Genomic DNA, 13,941 nt, shown 5'->3' on the forward strand with positions numbered 1-13,941 from the left:
CCCTATTACATTTCGCCCCAGGTGTGTGGAGCTGAAGCAGTAACCAGCTGCTGGAAGGCTGATATCTCTGGTTCTGGGAAAAGTAGAGACAAGCTTCTAGTGTCCATCAAAGTGGGAGAGTCCCAGCTTTTGGAATATACCTTCAGAAAAACTCTAAGTCAGAAAGAACCTGAAATATCTGACTGGTAAGAGCAATTAACTGCTTTGAAGTCAGATATTTCCGGTTCACCAGGGCCGATATTTAAAATACTTGTACCCATGGAAAGAGGGGACCCTCAGATTTCAGTCTAGGGTACTCAGAACCCCCCCCCCCCTGCATGTGCCACTGTTTGCAGTGGCAAATTCACTCTCTAATTGACAAAAACAAATGCACTGCAGGTGGTGCTGATGTAATATGTGCAGAAAGAGTTAGATATCTGTGTTATATTGTTTCTGTGCAGGGTAAATACTGCCTGCTTTATTTTTACACTGCAATATAGATATCAGTAATACAAACCCCACCCAAATCTAACTCTTTCTGCACATGTTACATCAGCCCCACCTGCAGTGCATATGGTTTTGTCCATTAGAGAGTGAATTTCCCTTTGCAAGTGAACAAGAATAACCCCCATGGAGCTTAGCACCTCCACCCAGTGTGCTGCTAAGCCCCTCCCACTTAGCTTGCCAATTGCTTGTTCCCCTCCAAGGATTTCATGCAGTCAATGTCAATCGCTGATGGCACCATCGATGAGGACCATCAAACGTTAGCTTGTTACTTTATAAGTCAGTAAATAAATATGGAGGAGTTAAATGCCACAGAAGAACCAATAGAAATTATTCACCTCTTTTTTTCTTTTACAGTACATTCAATATGTATTAACATATGTACAACTCCACATCATTTAATCTCATAAGTACATGCCCCAGTACAAAAAATTAAATACAATATAGACAATAGGGAAGAAAATCCTAGAATAAGTGTCAATGGCATGGTTGTTCTCTAGGATTATTCTGCCAACGTTCCCTTTTATGGATCTCTTGCGTTTCACACGTGCGGCATCTAGGGTGGCAACACTGGCAGCCCGCCCACGTGATGAGGTCTCCTCGGAATGTACGGAATAGTTCAGGTCAGCATCGCTGTCATGGTAACAGCCATCAAACGCCATGGCCTGCACTGCCTCCAGGTTCAGTGTCGCTGAAGACTGGGGGGAAAGAAAATATATGTAGGTCATTGAGAAGAGATAATTTCTTGGTGTGGTCAGTGGATCGCCGTCATTTCTATGAAAATGGAGCATGTCCTCTCACAGGCATTTTATAGCTTTCTATGAAAACGCTCTTAAGGGCTAATTCAGCATGGATCGCAAATTCACAAATCAAGCCATTATCAAATTACTGCGCAGGCATAGCGTATGCATCACGCATGCGCAATTGGAAATAGCGACATTAAAGGCATGTGCATCGTTAGCGCAGTCCGCTCGCATTTTGACTGTCAGGAAGTTGGCATTTGGGAGTAGGTCTGTGACATCAGCGCTGACCACTTCCACCCTGTTTCAGTCACAGAGTTGTGAAAGCCTCAGAGATACTCAGATTGGCACGGATGGCAAAGTTTATTCGATGTTTCAGGAATTGCGTCTGGATTTGCGAGTGAATAGCAATCTGTGTTCCATTCGCAATTCTCCCACAATTTATCGAGGGGCTTACTCCTGAAATTGGTACTTGTGTATTATCACGGCGCCCGTTAAGTAGTTTGCGTAACTGTCCTATTCTCAAAAGCCATGGCACTTGTATAGTTTCACAGCGGCACTGGGCTCGGATCGCATCACATCTCATGCGATGGTACTTTTGTAGTTTCACGGCGCCACTGCCTGCGGATCGCATCGCACACAAATCGCATGCAATCACATGCGATTTCATTGCGTGCGATGTGATGTAATGCGATTTAGCACACCCTACTATCCACGACACCCCGAAGCATGGCAATCGCATGCGGTACGGGTCCTCCCGACCTGTTCATACCCCCACCATCCACGTCGGTATGCAGTTGATTTTATAAAGTGTGGCGAGCGCAGCGAGCCCTGCGAGGGGACGCGGAATACACGTCAAGTAATCCGCTGTGCTCGCCTTACTTTATATAATCAACTCCATGCCAACGTGGATAGTGGGGGTATGAACAGGTGGAGGGGATGCGGACCGCGTCCCCTTATGGGGCTCGCCACGCTTCAGGGTGATGTGGATAGTGGGGCTGTGCTAAACGTGGATAGTGGGGTGTGCTTAATCGCATTGCATCGCATGCGATTTGCGTGCGTTGCGATCTGTGGGCAGTGGCGCAGTGAAACTACACAAGTACCATCGCATGCGATCTGACTACGCCAACTACGTTGTGCACACGGGCGCTGTGATAATACACAAGTACCCTGCAATCTCTCAGTTTAGCGATCCATGCTGAATTAGCCCCTTACTTCTCAATTAATGTGCTTCAGAGGGCATCGCATGGACTATATTATATAGGCACTGGCAGCCTTGCATACAACAATGGTTCTCCCCTTCTGAATAACTGAATACCCTGATGTTCCTTCCCATTCGTATAAGATTTATTATTATCTGTGTGGACCATACATGGCGCATTATTCAGCCAGTTAGGTTAAAAAAGATCAGAAAAGGCAATCTTGGGCCCAATTGGAGTCAGACAAAATGCCGTTATTTATGCCAAGGGATCATGGGTAAATTTGCAGCTCTGATGGTTATTGAATGACAACGCATATGCCCAGTATGCTGGCTAGCCATCGCTGGCTTTTTACAAATTGATTGACAGCCGAAGGGCGTTTGTTGGCAGCACCCCAGCATTTTCTGGGAGACATACCAGGCCGTGAGGTGGGAGGGTCGCTGATGCTATTTCCCCACGACCATCGCAGCGCAGACTAGATGGGAGCAACAATAAACTCTTAGGATGTGCACCTCACCAGAAATTAGGCAAGCCTCAATGGAAAGGGCATAGAGATAATATCGCAGGTTCAGTATAATGGGAAGGAGGTATATTGGGAAAGGAGGGAGTAAAGAGGAGAAGGTGAGGGCTGCCCCTCCCCAAGGCAGTACCCATTCTTAAGGAGAGAGCAGGCAGGGGGGAAGGTCATAAAGAAACAGTCAGCATAAGGGTGCGAGGGCTGTGTGCTGTGTCCTTCGTGTGACCTCACTCTCACCCCCCCCAACCGAAATCATGCTCAGAGACAGTACGTGGGATTGAATCATTGGCCACAGTTTATTAAGACCTCTAAATACATATTGCAGGGTAGGGACAGAGAACGGTGGGCAAGGCAAGCTCCCGATCAATGACCTTCATTGATTTATGATGTAGGGGCGTGCCCCCTGCCTACGCTGTAGGCCCTTGGCTACGCCCCCCCTGTGGGCCAGCCCCTGCAGATCACCCCCTGCCTGGCGCGCAGCCGGACGGCCTGCCGTCGATAGCTAGAGCCTGGCGTGCGGCCCGACCGAGGGTGAATCTGCGAACCTCAGCTGGCTCCTCCTGTCCCGATGCCTTGCGCACCGCTTCTTCCCGCCCTGCGACATACATTAACCATTCAACTGTGACAGAATTGCATAATTGTTACAACTACATTTCCTCGCCAGTGGTTACCAACCGCCCGCTTAAACACGTTTGAATTCCCAAATCCTTGTTGACCCTCCAATGTATTCATACATAGTCCCGTCATCCTTTTTTTTTTTTTTTTTACATATTTATATTTTCACTTTTTTTTTTTTTTTTTTTTTTAAACACAAGCAAAGAAAAGAAAACACACCCGTACTTGCTTCACCCTCACCTGTACCCTACTGACACATTCCGTGGTCGCATATCCCTAAGCTACCTGTGATACCCCTGCGATGCCCGCTCCTGCCTCAGTCCTGGCCTCTAATTCCTTGCAAAGTGGGATGGGTGGGTGGGATCTGCTGCCCGGCCGTGCTCTGTGGAGGAATGCTGCCTCCCCCGCCGGCTCGGGCATTTAACCCCTTCCCGGCCAGGCTCCCCCCCGCTCCCCCTGACTGGCTGGCCAGCGTGCCAGGTGTGAAATGGGGGTCGGCATACCTGCCTACCCCCCCTAGCTTCCCGCCGTTCGGTCCTCCGTCCCCAACCGCCCCGCCCCCCTATGCCGCTCCGGGCGCCATCTTTGGCTGCCTGCGCTCCCTTAAGGGTGCGAGGGCTGTGTGCTGTGTCCTTTGTGTGGCCTCACTCTCACCCCCCCCAACCGAAATCATGCTCAGAGACAGTACGTGGGATTGAATCATTGGCCACAGTTTATTAAGACCTCTAAATACATATTGCAGGGTAGGGACAGAGAACGGTGGGCAAGGCAAGCTCCCGATCAATGACCTTCATTGATTTATGATGTAGGGGCGTGCCCCCTGCCTACGCTGTAGGCCCTTGGCTACGCCCCCCCTGTGGGCCAGCCCCTGCAGATCACCCCCTGCCTGGCGCGCAGCCGGACGGCCTGCCGTCGATAGCTAGAGCCTGGCGTGCGGCCCGACCGAGGGTGAATCTGCGAACCTCAGCTGGCTCCTCCTGTCCCGATGCCTTGCGCACCGCTTCTTCCCGCCACTGAGGCCCCCCTGACCTGCCTGGGCCGAAAAACCCCCACCCTGCCATATGCCCTTAGCTCATGACTCCAGCGCCTCCTGCAGTGCATTGTTGAACAGGTCTATGCCGACCTCCGACAAGTGCACCCCATCGCCCCTATATAAACCCGCCATCTTCTGGTTTATATCCGGGTGTCATATGACGACTCCCCCTAAGGCCTCGACGCATCTCCCGACTGCTACGTTAATTTTCTTCCTGGTCCTTTCCACTGCCGCCCCGCTGCGCGCACCCCGCCAGGCTAGCCTGGGAATGATGCTGGACCATATAATGCGCAATTCGGGCCAGTGCCCTTTCGCCCATGTTAGGTCGTCCTTTATTACTCTTTTAAAGTCCAGGGACTGTATTTTGCCCAAGTCATTGCCCCCCAGATGTATGACCAACACTTCTGGGTGGCCTGTAGTTCTCTCCGCGCGCAAGAGCACTTCCCTGAGCTCACCCCACCTCATCCCCCTTTTTCCGAACCAGGAGATTCGGCCGAACTCCCTTGGCAGCCCTAGCTGCCGGCCATATGGTCTGACCGCGGCCCTGACTTCCGCCCAATGTATGTAGGAATGGCCCACGATCCATATGCGCTTTGCCTCTTTGGGCCCTGTGGAAAAGGGGGAGGAGGGTGGCGATGTTAATTTGCTGTTGCATTGCTCGTGACTGGCCTAACATAAAGCTTGTATCGATCTGACCTCCATCTGCCTATAGCCCTAATTTCGTCTGGCGCCCGGCCTGCCCCGGCAGCTGATGTTGCTGCGCCGATTCTAAATGAGTGCGTGCTAAACTTTCCGGCTTCCCAGCCGCTGGCCGCCACGCACTTCCTCAGAATTGCTGCAAACTGGTACTTTGTCAGCGGTGACCCGTTGCCGTGTACCAAGAATTGCTCCCCGCATTCTGGCCTGACTTCCAAATAGTCCCGCACGGCTGCCACCGGGCATGTCAATGCCTCGCTGTGTCTGCACAGCTGTACCCAGTTTCCCTTACCCTCTTGATCCGTTTTGGATCTATGCACTTTACACAGCACCGCGTTGCTGGTTACCGCCACGTTCCCATACAGCAGGCCATCTCCCGCCGAGAGCTTAGCTCTCGCTACGAGTTCGCTAATGCGAAATGCCCCGCTAAAAGCCATCGCGAATGCCGCTCGCAACAACCTTGCTTCGCCCTGATCCCTGCATATTGTGGGGACGTGGCGCAGGAGGGTCCTTAACCTTTCCAACGTGATTGGCTCCCTTGGGTCGGGTCTCCTAACTTCTGCCCTTGCCCACCCTCTCATAATTGTCTGCACCATGAAAGACTTTGTCTCGTCCTTCTCGCCCGCCAGTTTCTGGAAGAAAGCTATGCCCGCCAACAAAGCGCTAGCCTTGGCCTTGGATGCCCCCTCCCTCCTTAATTTTGCTAAGAATCCCAAGATCCGTTGCGGGACCGTTTGACCCCTGCAGCTTACCGCCGCTTGGAATCGTTGCCAGCTTTCCCAGGCGGCCTTGTATGCCTTCCATGTTCTTGGTGCCAGTGACCGCTCCACCAGATTTTCTAGCTCGGGTTGGCAACCTGCCAGAGACAGGAGGGGCATGTTAGGCCTGTTAGGCTGGCTTGGGGTGCTGCTGCCCTGAATGCCTCCCAATTTTGCCTGGACAGTGCGTCGGCTATCCCGTTCTCAACCCCTGGCACATGCCTTGCCCTGAATGTAATGTTGTACCGCAGGCTTTCTGCTACCAACCGTCTCAGCAGCCGACTGGCGGGGACGACGCCCGCTGGCTGTTCACCGCTTGAACAACCCCCAGGTTGTCGCACCAAAACTGAATCTGTCTATTGGCAAGCTGCTCTCCCCAAATGGTAATTGCTACCACTATTGGGAATAACTCTAATGCCGCCAAGTTCCTAGTTAGGCCTATGGCTTCCCATGCGGGCGGTCATGTCTGGGCGCACCACTCCCCTTGCCAGTATGCCCCGAAGCCTGTGGCCCCGGCAGCGTCTGTAAATAACTGCATCGCGTGGTTGGGCCGAAACTCGTCGGGCCAAACCCGCACGCCGTTGAAATTCCGCAGGAATTCTGCCCATACCTGCAGGTCCTCCCTAAGTTCTTTATTAATGCGCACAAAGTGGTGTTTCTTTGCGACGCCAGCGGTGGCTTGCTCCAAACGCCTCTTGAATATCCTGCCCATGGGGATCACTCTGCATGCAAAATTGAGGCTTCCCAACAGGGACTGCAGGTGACCCAGGGTCACCTTTTTAGCCCTGATGCAATGCCCCACCTCCCTACCCAGCTTTTCAACTTTTTCTCCTGGGAGCCTGCACTCCTGCCTGATTGTATCGATCTCTATGCCCAAGTAAGATAAGACTGCTTTGGGCCCCTCTGTCTTTTCTGGCGCGATAGGCACGCTGAAATCCTCCAGCATCGCCTGTAGTTCGCCCAGAAAGTACCCGCATCGTGGCGACCCTGGCGGCCCTGCCACCAGAAAATCGTCCAGGTAGTGTGCTATCGCCCCTGACCCTGTGCGCTCCTGCCAGCACCACTGCAAAAAGGTGCTGAACGCCTCGAAGAAGGCGCATGATATTGCACAGCCCATAGGCAAACATTTGTCTATGAAGAAGTATCCGTCAAAGTTTAGGCCCATAAGGCTAAAACTCTTTGGATGCAGGGGAAGCAACCTAAAAGCTGACTCGATGTCTAACTTTGCCATCAGTGCTCCCCTGCCCTGTGCCCGTATCATCCTGACTGCGGAGTCAAACGACTGGTATTGCACAGAACATTCCTCCTTGTTTAACGCGTCATTCACTGAGCCCCCTTCGGGGTGTGACAGGTGCTGAATGAGCCTGAACTTCCCCGCTGCCTTCTTTGGGACCAGCCCCAAAGGTGATATAATTAGCCTTGGAACTGGCGGGGCTAGGAATGGCCCTGCCATCCTTCCCAGTGCCAGTTCCTTAGTAATCTTCTCGCGCACCAAACCCGGCTGCTCCCTAATGGACTTTAGGTTTGCTGAGCTGCCCGTGGGTGCGACCTCCCTCGTGATTGGAATTTTGAAACCCTCCCTGAAACCCTCCCGCAGCATTTTGGCTTCCCCCCTTTTAGGATACCTGGCTAGCCACGCCAGGATCCTGTCAATGTTGACAGGACTAACTGCTTTTGTTAGGTCCTGGCACTGTGGGTACTTTTTTCTTGTAATTACCCCCTTGCCTGGTGCATTCTTTAGCTGCGTGGTTAGCGCCACATGTGCTGCATGCGTGTTTGAATTTGCACTGAGTGCGGGTGCAGCGCATGTCGTTAAATGCCCAACATTTAAGGTCTTGCTTCTGCGTGCTAGGCCTCCCTGCGGCTACCCTTTGCGGAGCTGCTGCCTTTTCTGCTAGGCCTGCTGACTGTGCCTTAAGCCATAGGTCTACGTCCCTAGTGCAGAAGTCTATGGGCTTTCTGCCCGCAGCCTTCGCCCTGAAGTCTTCGTCATATCTACGCCATACTGAGCCCCCTTGCTCCTTGTATGCGTTGTAGACGAAATCCGTGTATCGTGATAGGCCTAGCCATGCCTCGGGGTAGGCCTCCGTATAGCACGCTGTGTAGGCGAACATGCCACTGAGCCAATGCTCAATAGTTTTGTAGCTATCGCCCTGTGTCCCCCCTTTTGGCTTGGCCTTCTCCTTATCCGCTAGCCCTTCTGCTGTTAACGAACATATATCTATAAAAGCCCCTTTTTCTATCTCCTTCCTGGTCACAGCTGGCAAGTGTGCCGCTACTGACCCAAATGCGTATCCCATGGCGGTGTTGCCTTGCACAAAAGATGCCACCTTATCCGGCTGTATACGGCCCAATTGTTCCCTGACCGCGTCCGCCCCTGGGATGTTACCCATCTTGCTTTTCCATTTGGCTACTGCGGCCCTTAATTGTTCCCTTAAAACCCTGCACGCCTCGTCCTCGTCTGACTCTGCGGGGCCCTCCTTTAAATCAAGGTCCCCCTGTGACACGCTGCTGGTGTGTGGGTCCCCCCCCCGGTGTAATACTTGTACCCGGCAAAACCGTACCCGTTGCCCCTATGACATCACCTGTGGCATTGCTAACTCCCTGAGCCCTCCCTGGTGTAATACATACATTTTGTGAAACAACATCATCTACCGCATTGCTAGCATTCTGACTATTGCATACATTTCCTGGTGTACTACACATGCTATGCTGGTTATCGTTTGTGACATTTGTCTTACCAATCCCGTGTACCGTCTGCTCCGTTCCTGTGTTGATGGCTGGAATGTTCTTCTCGCGTCCCCCGTCACCTGCGCCGGACAGAGCGCAAGGAGGTGACCGAGCGAGTTGCGCCTGCTGGGGCGTGAATGTAGAAGCCACGCCGACCATAGCGGAGCCCGTGTTTTGCTGCTGGCCTCTCTCTCTTCTGCTTGTGTGCCTGTCATGGTACCTTCTTGGTGTGCTGTAGTATGGGCTTCTTCTCCTCTGCGGTGACGTGCGGGGGGTAAAACGGTGCTCTGACCCATGGTACCTGCGTGTATGATTGCTGCCGTGGGAACTTTGTGGACTCTGCCGGCTTCTGCTGGCCCCCCTCCCCCCGCGCAGGAAATCCTGCTCTTCGCGGTGGCAAGTGCGCTCCCGCCTTTCTGGCCGCCGTGTGCAACTGCAGCTACGACGGCCGGTCCGCTCAGTGCGGGACCTGTGGTGATGATGCCTGCTCCTTGCTGGTGATGCCGCGGGGGACTGACGCTGATGTGACCGGTCCCTCCCTGCCATGCGCAGGTAAGGTGGCGACCCCCTGCCGTGGTGTGATGAGGATGCGGCTGTGGTGGTGGTGGACTGCGCCAAGGCCGCATATAGCTGCGTTGCTGCCTGCTGAACCCATGCTGCTCGTTCTTCGGATGCGCTGCGGATGCGATGCCACTGCTGTGTGAGAGGTAAGCTGGGGCTGGCCAAGTGTGAGGTGATGCCTGGTAATTGTGACCCGCCGTCGGACTCTGGCCTGTCCGATTCTGCCACTGCCGGCACGTCGTTATCGATTGTGGCAATCACACTGTTGGGCACAGGGCTTGGTGCTTGAGCATTATTTTCCATTGCTCCTGCTGGCCGCATTGCTGTATTGCGGCCACCAGGTGGCGCACCCCTCTGCCGTGTACCTTTTTGCTGCTGCTGCTGCTTTCGACTAGCAGCTCTCTGGTTTCCCTTGCTGCTGGGCTCCTCCCCCGCTTCCTGCCTGAAACGCTTGGGCTGCTTCCTGCTTCTGGACGGTCTGGGTGCTGGGGTCTCCATGCTGCCCTGCGATACTTGGATGTGGCTGCTCTTCCGGACCCTTAAGGCTGCTGGCTGTATAATGATGTTGCCTAGCAAGCCCCTGCGAAGTCCTTGGCAGCGTGGACGAAGATGTGATGCCGGGTGACTCGAGGCTGCTGGATGTTGCTGGGCAGGTAAGCTGGACTTGCCTCCCTGTTCTCTTTGTGCTGCCTCTGCTCGGAGCTGGTTGCTGCTGCTGCCGAGAATGCGGTGCTGCTGCTGCTGGGGATGTGATCTGCTGCCCGGCCGTGCTCTGTGGAGGAATGCTGCCTCCCCCGCCGGCTCGGGCATTTAACCCCTTCCCGGCCAGGCTCCCCCCCGCTCCCCCTGACTGGCTGGCCAGCGTGCCAGGTGTGAAATGGGGGTCGGCATACCTGCCTACCCCCCCTAGCTTCCCGCCGTTCGGTCCTCCGTCCCCAACCGCCCCGCCCCCCTATGCCGCTCCGGGCGCCATCTTTGGCTGCCTGCGCTCCCTGAACAAGAGGTTTATCCCACCCACCCATCCCAACACAAAGAAAGAGTGAACACCAAGCAGCATTCAGTATTAACAGAACATGTCGCAGAAAGCAGAAGTACTGCGGGCCAGCCAAGGTAAGGCGCCAGGCCTGGTGTCAGGGTCGGAAGTACTGCTGGCCAGCCAAGGTATGGCGCCAGGCTTGGCGTCAGGGGGACAAAAATGGGATCCCGGGCGGTTACAGGTTTTCAGTTGCGAGAAGGAGACCCCGGTCCCCCGTATGTTTACATGATTCAGTTGCGATAAGGTCTGGTGGACCGCAATGCTATCTTGGTCACCAGGCAGTTACTTGATTAGGTTGCAGTAAGGGCTGGTGGACCGCAGTGCTATCTTAGTATCATTGATGGAAGTTATCAAACCCGCCAATCCTAATACAAAGAAAGAGTGAACACAAAGCAGCATTCAGTATCAACAGAACATGTTGCAGAAAGCAGAAGTACTGCGGGCCAGCCAAGGTAAGGCGCCAGGCCTGGTGTCAGGGGCGGAAGTACTGCGGGCCAGCCAAGGTATGGCGCCAGGCCTGGCGTCGGGAGGCAAAAACAGGATCCCCGGGCGGTTACAGGTTTTCAGATGCGAGAAGAGGACCCCGGCCCCCCAGGCAGTTTACATGATTCAGTTGCGATAAGGGCTGGTGGACCGCAGTGCTATCTTGGCCACCAGGCAGTTACTTGATTCAGTTACGATAATGGCTGGTGGACCGCAGTGCTATCTGAGTATCATGGGCGGAAGTTATCCCACCTGCCAATCCCAACACGAAGACAGAGTGAACACAAAGCAGCATTCAGTATCAACAGAACACGTTGCAGAAAGCAGAAGTACTGCGGGCCAGCCAAGGTGAGGTGCCAGGCCTGGCGTCGGGGGCAGAAGTACTGCGGGCCAGCCAAGGTATGGCGCCAGGCTTGGTGTCGGGGGGCAACAACGGGATCCCCGGGTGGTTACAAGTTTTCAGTTGTGAGAAGGGACCCCCGGCCCTCCAGATGGTTACATGATTCAGTTGCGATAAGGGCTGGCGGACCGCAGTGCTATCTTAGTATCATGGGCAGAAGTTATTTCACTCGCCCATCCCAATACGAAGAAAGAGAGAACATCAAGCAGCATTCAGTATCAACAGAACATGTCGCAGAAGGCGGAAGTACTGCGGGCCAGCCAAAATGGCGCCAGGAAGCAGAGGCAACCCCCAGCAAAGGGGGTAAAGAGCTCCAAGGCCTGGCGTCGGGGGCAAAAACGGGATCCCCTGGCGGTTACAGGTTTTCAGTTGCGAGAAGGGGACCCCGGCCCCCCAGGCGGTTTAAATGATCCAGTTACGATAAGGGCTGGTGGACCGCAGTGCTATCTTAGCCACCCAATTAAGTAACAGTATATTTTGTTATCAGATTAATAAATTGTGACCTTTAATTCACCATAATACATGACTCTGTCTGGTTACTTCAGGCACAAAGGACAGAGGGAAGAGGAGGGGTGGTGGGAGAGGGGGGGGGGAGAGCAGGGGGGTTGGGTTTTTTATAGGGTTGCTGTTTGGTGGGGGCATCAGACGATCAGAGGTTTAAGTCAAGACTTATTAAGTGCTGCGAACAGGGGGAAAAGCATGCACAGGGGTGGGCAGTGGCGTAACTATAGTGGGTGCAAGGGATGCAGCTGCTACGGGGCCCGGTGGCTTGGAGGGCCCGGGGCCCAGCAGGCTGTCCCCTGCACCCCAAAAGAATAGTAATTTTTTAATTACCGCTACTGCCAGGTTCGGGGCCCACAGGGTACAGTACTTGAGTGGGAGGAAGGAGGCGAAGCCGCATTGCCGATGCACGGATTCGCCATCCCCTCATTCCCGTCAAATGTCTCCAGTCCACTGCGTCACCTGGCGGTCACGCTGCTGGATCCCACTGGTGCCGGTACTCTCCCCTGTCTGCGCTCTAACTACATCTGTGTTCCAGCGCAGGCTGTGACCCGGCTCCCGGCGCACCTTGTCTCGTGTGACTGCGTTTCGGGGCCAGAGCCCTGGAGCTGCCCACAAGCTACCCGCCGGCCACAGCCCCATTGGAGGGGGATCAATTATTGCAGACAAGAAGTCTGAAGGTGTACTTGGACTGGAACAGGTTTGTCACTGCGGTGTCCTGCGAGCGGTGTTGCCGGCACCCGACGGGGAGTTCTCCAAGTGGGGTAGCACCTGCTCATCGGGTCCTGGTATCGGGGTCCTGAGAGTGGGGTTGCCGAGTCTGACGGGGTCCTGGGATGCAGCCATGCCACCCTCCACAGTGGTGGCGGGGAAACTGTCCACCCGGGGAATGTGAGTGAGTTGGGGCTGCAGAATGTTTCTTGGTGTACTTTGTGTGTACCTTATTCTGCATTCCATCTGTGGCACAGGCCGCAAAGTCTGTGCTAGTGGTCCTGTTGGTTTTTAGAGCAGGCTGATAGCGGCTTCCGAATTGAAGATTGGTGGGGCCCATCACAGCTGATAACAGATAAATTTATCTGTTTATGCCCTCTCCCATTCATCCATATGTCCCCTCCTGTCCATTCCATCTGTCTATGCCCCCTCCTGTCCATCCGTCTATGCCCTCCTGCCCATCCATCCATGTACTCCCTCTGTCCTACCATTTGTCTATGCCCACTCCCATCCATCCATGTGCTCCTAATCATCTGTCCATGCCCCCCCCTGTCCATCCATTTATGTCCCCTCATATCCATCCATGCCTCTTCTCGTTTATCCATCTATGCCCCCTCCTGTCCACCATCTATGCCCCCTCCTGTCCGTCAATGTCCCCATATTGTGCTCTGTCAGTCTGTTTATCTGCCCATGCCCCCAACCATCTGTCTTTACATCCATATTCTCTCTTTCTCCCCACTCTTTCTTCATAACACTCTTTCTTTCTTTTCCTTTTTCGATCATTCCCTCTTTTGCTCTGAAAACCCCCCTCTGTTTCTTGCTGCCATACACACTACATGATAGGGGCGCAGCCGATATAATTGTAATGTCAAAGGGGGGAGGGGGGCCCCTTTCAAGATTTTGCTATGGGGCCCACAAAGTTGTAGTTACGCCTCTGGGGGTGGGGGAGAAACTGGTGGAGCGGCGTTTACCTGATCACTGGGCTCCAAAGATCGCTTCGAAAGGAGCACAAAAGCAGCAGGGTAAGGCAGGGCTGGGGGCGGGCATAATTTTATAGGGGGGGGGGGGGGTATTGAATGGGTTTTTTACATAAAACTACTCTCTGCATGTGTAATGGGTCCAACCAGCTTGATAAATAGGCCCATAGGAATGAAAAGATACTGGCTGTTTTTGCTTCAGTAAAATAATAACCATATTGATCTATAGATATGTACAATGAAACCCTCCATACAGGATAGAGGTCCTCTCAGAGCCGGCCCTAGCCTAAATGACGCCCTAGGCAAGATTTTAGCTGGTGCCCCCTAGCACCGCCACTAGTTCCGCCTCTGACCCTGCTCCCCTTTCCCAGCACCATCAACCCTCATCATAGCAGTCATCATTTTGGTGCTCCTACCCGCAATATTTTAAATAGAAACAGTGCACACATTTGGTGCACAGCCCAAACAGGGGTGCATTCTTGCTGGGAAGGGGCATGGCCA

The 13,941-nt window shown here is 53.8% G+C and overlaps 1 protein-coding gene across 1 annotated transcript in view; it reads right to left on the reverse strand.

The window, feature by feature from the left end:
- Positions 1-842: 842 nt before the first annotated feature.
- GABRR3 (gamma-aminobutyric acid type A receptor subunit rho3) overlaps positions 843-13,941 on the reverse strand; it is a 39,278-nt gene continuing 26,179 nt past the window's right edge. The window contains exon 9 of the mRNA XM_083171959.1: positions 843-1,181. Coding sequence (XP_083028085.1) covers positions 888-1,181 — 294 coding nt within the window. The 3' untranslated portion in view covers positions 843-887. The remainder of the gene's footprint in view (positions 1,182-13,941) is intronic.

The sequence above is a fragment of the Crinia signifera genome, chromosome 2 (genome assembly GCF_055691185.1).
Source record: "Crinia signifera chromosome 2, ASM5569118v1, whole genome shotgun sequence".
In the NCBI taxonomy this organism is placed as follows: Eukaryota; Metazoa; Chordata; class Amphibia; order Anura; family Myobatrachidae; genus Crinia; species Crinia signifera.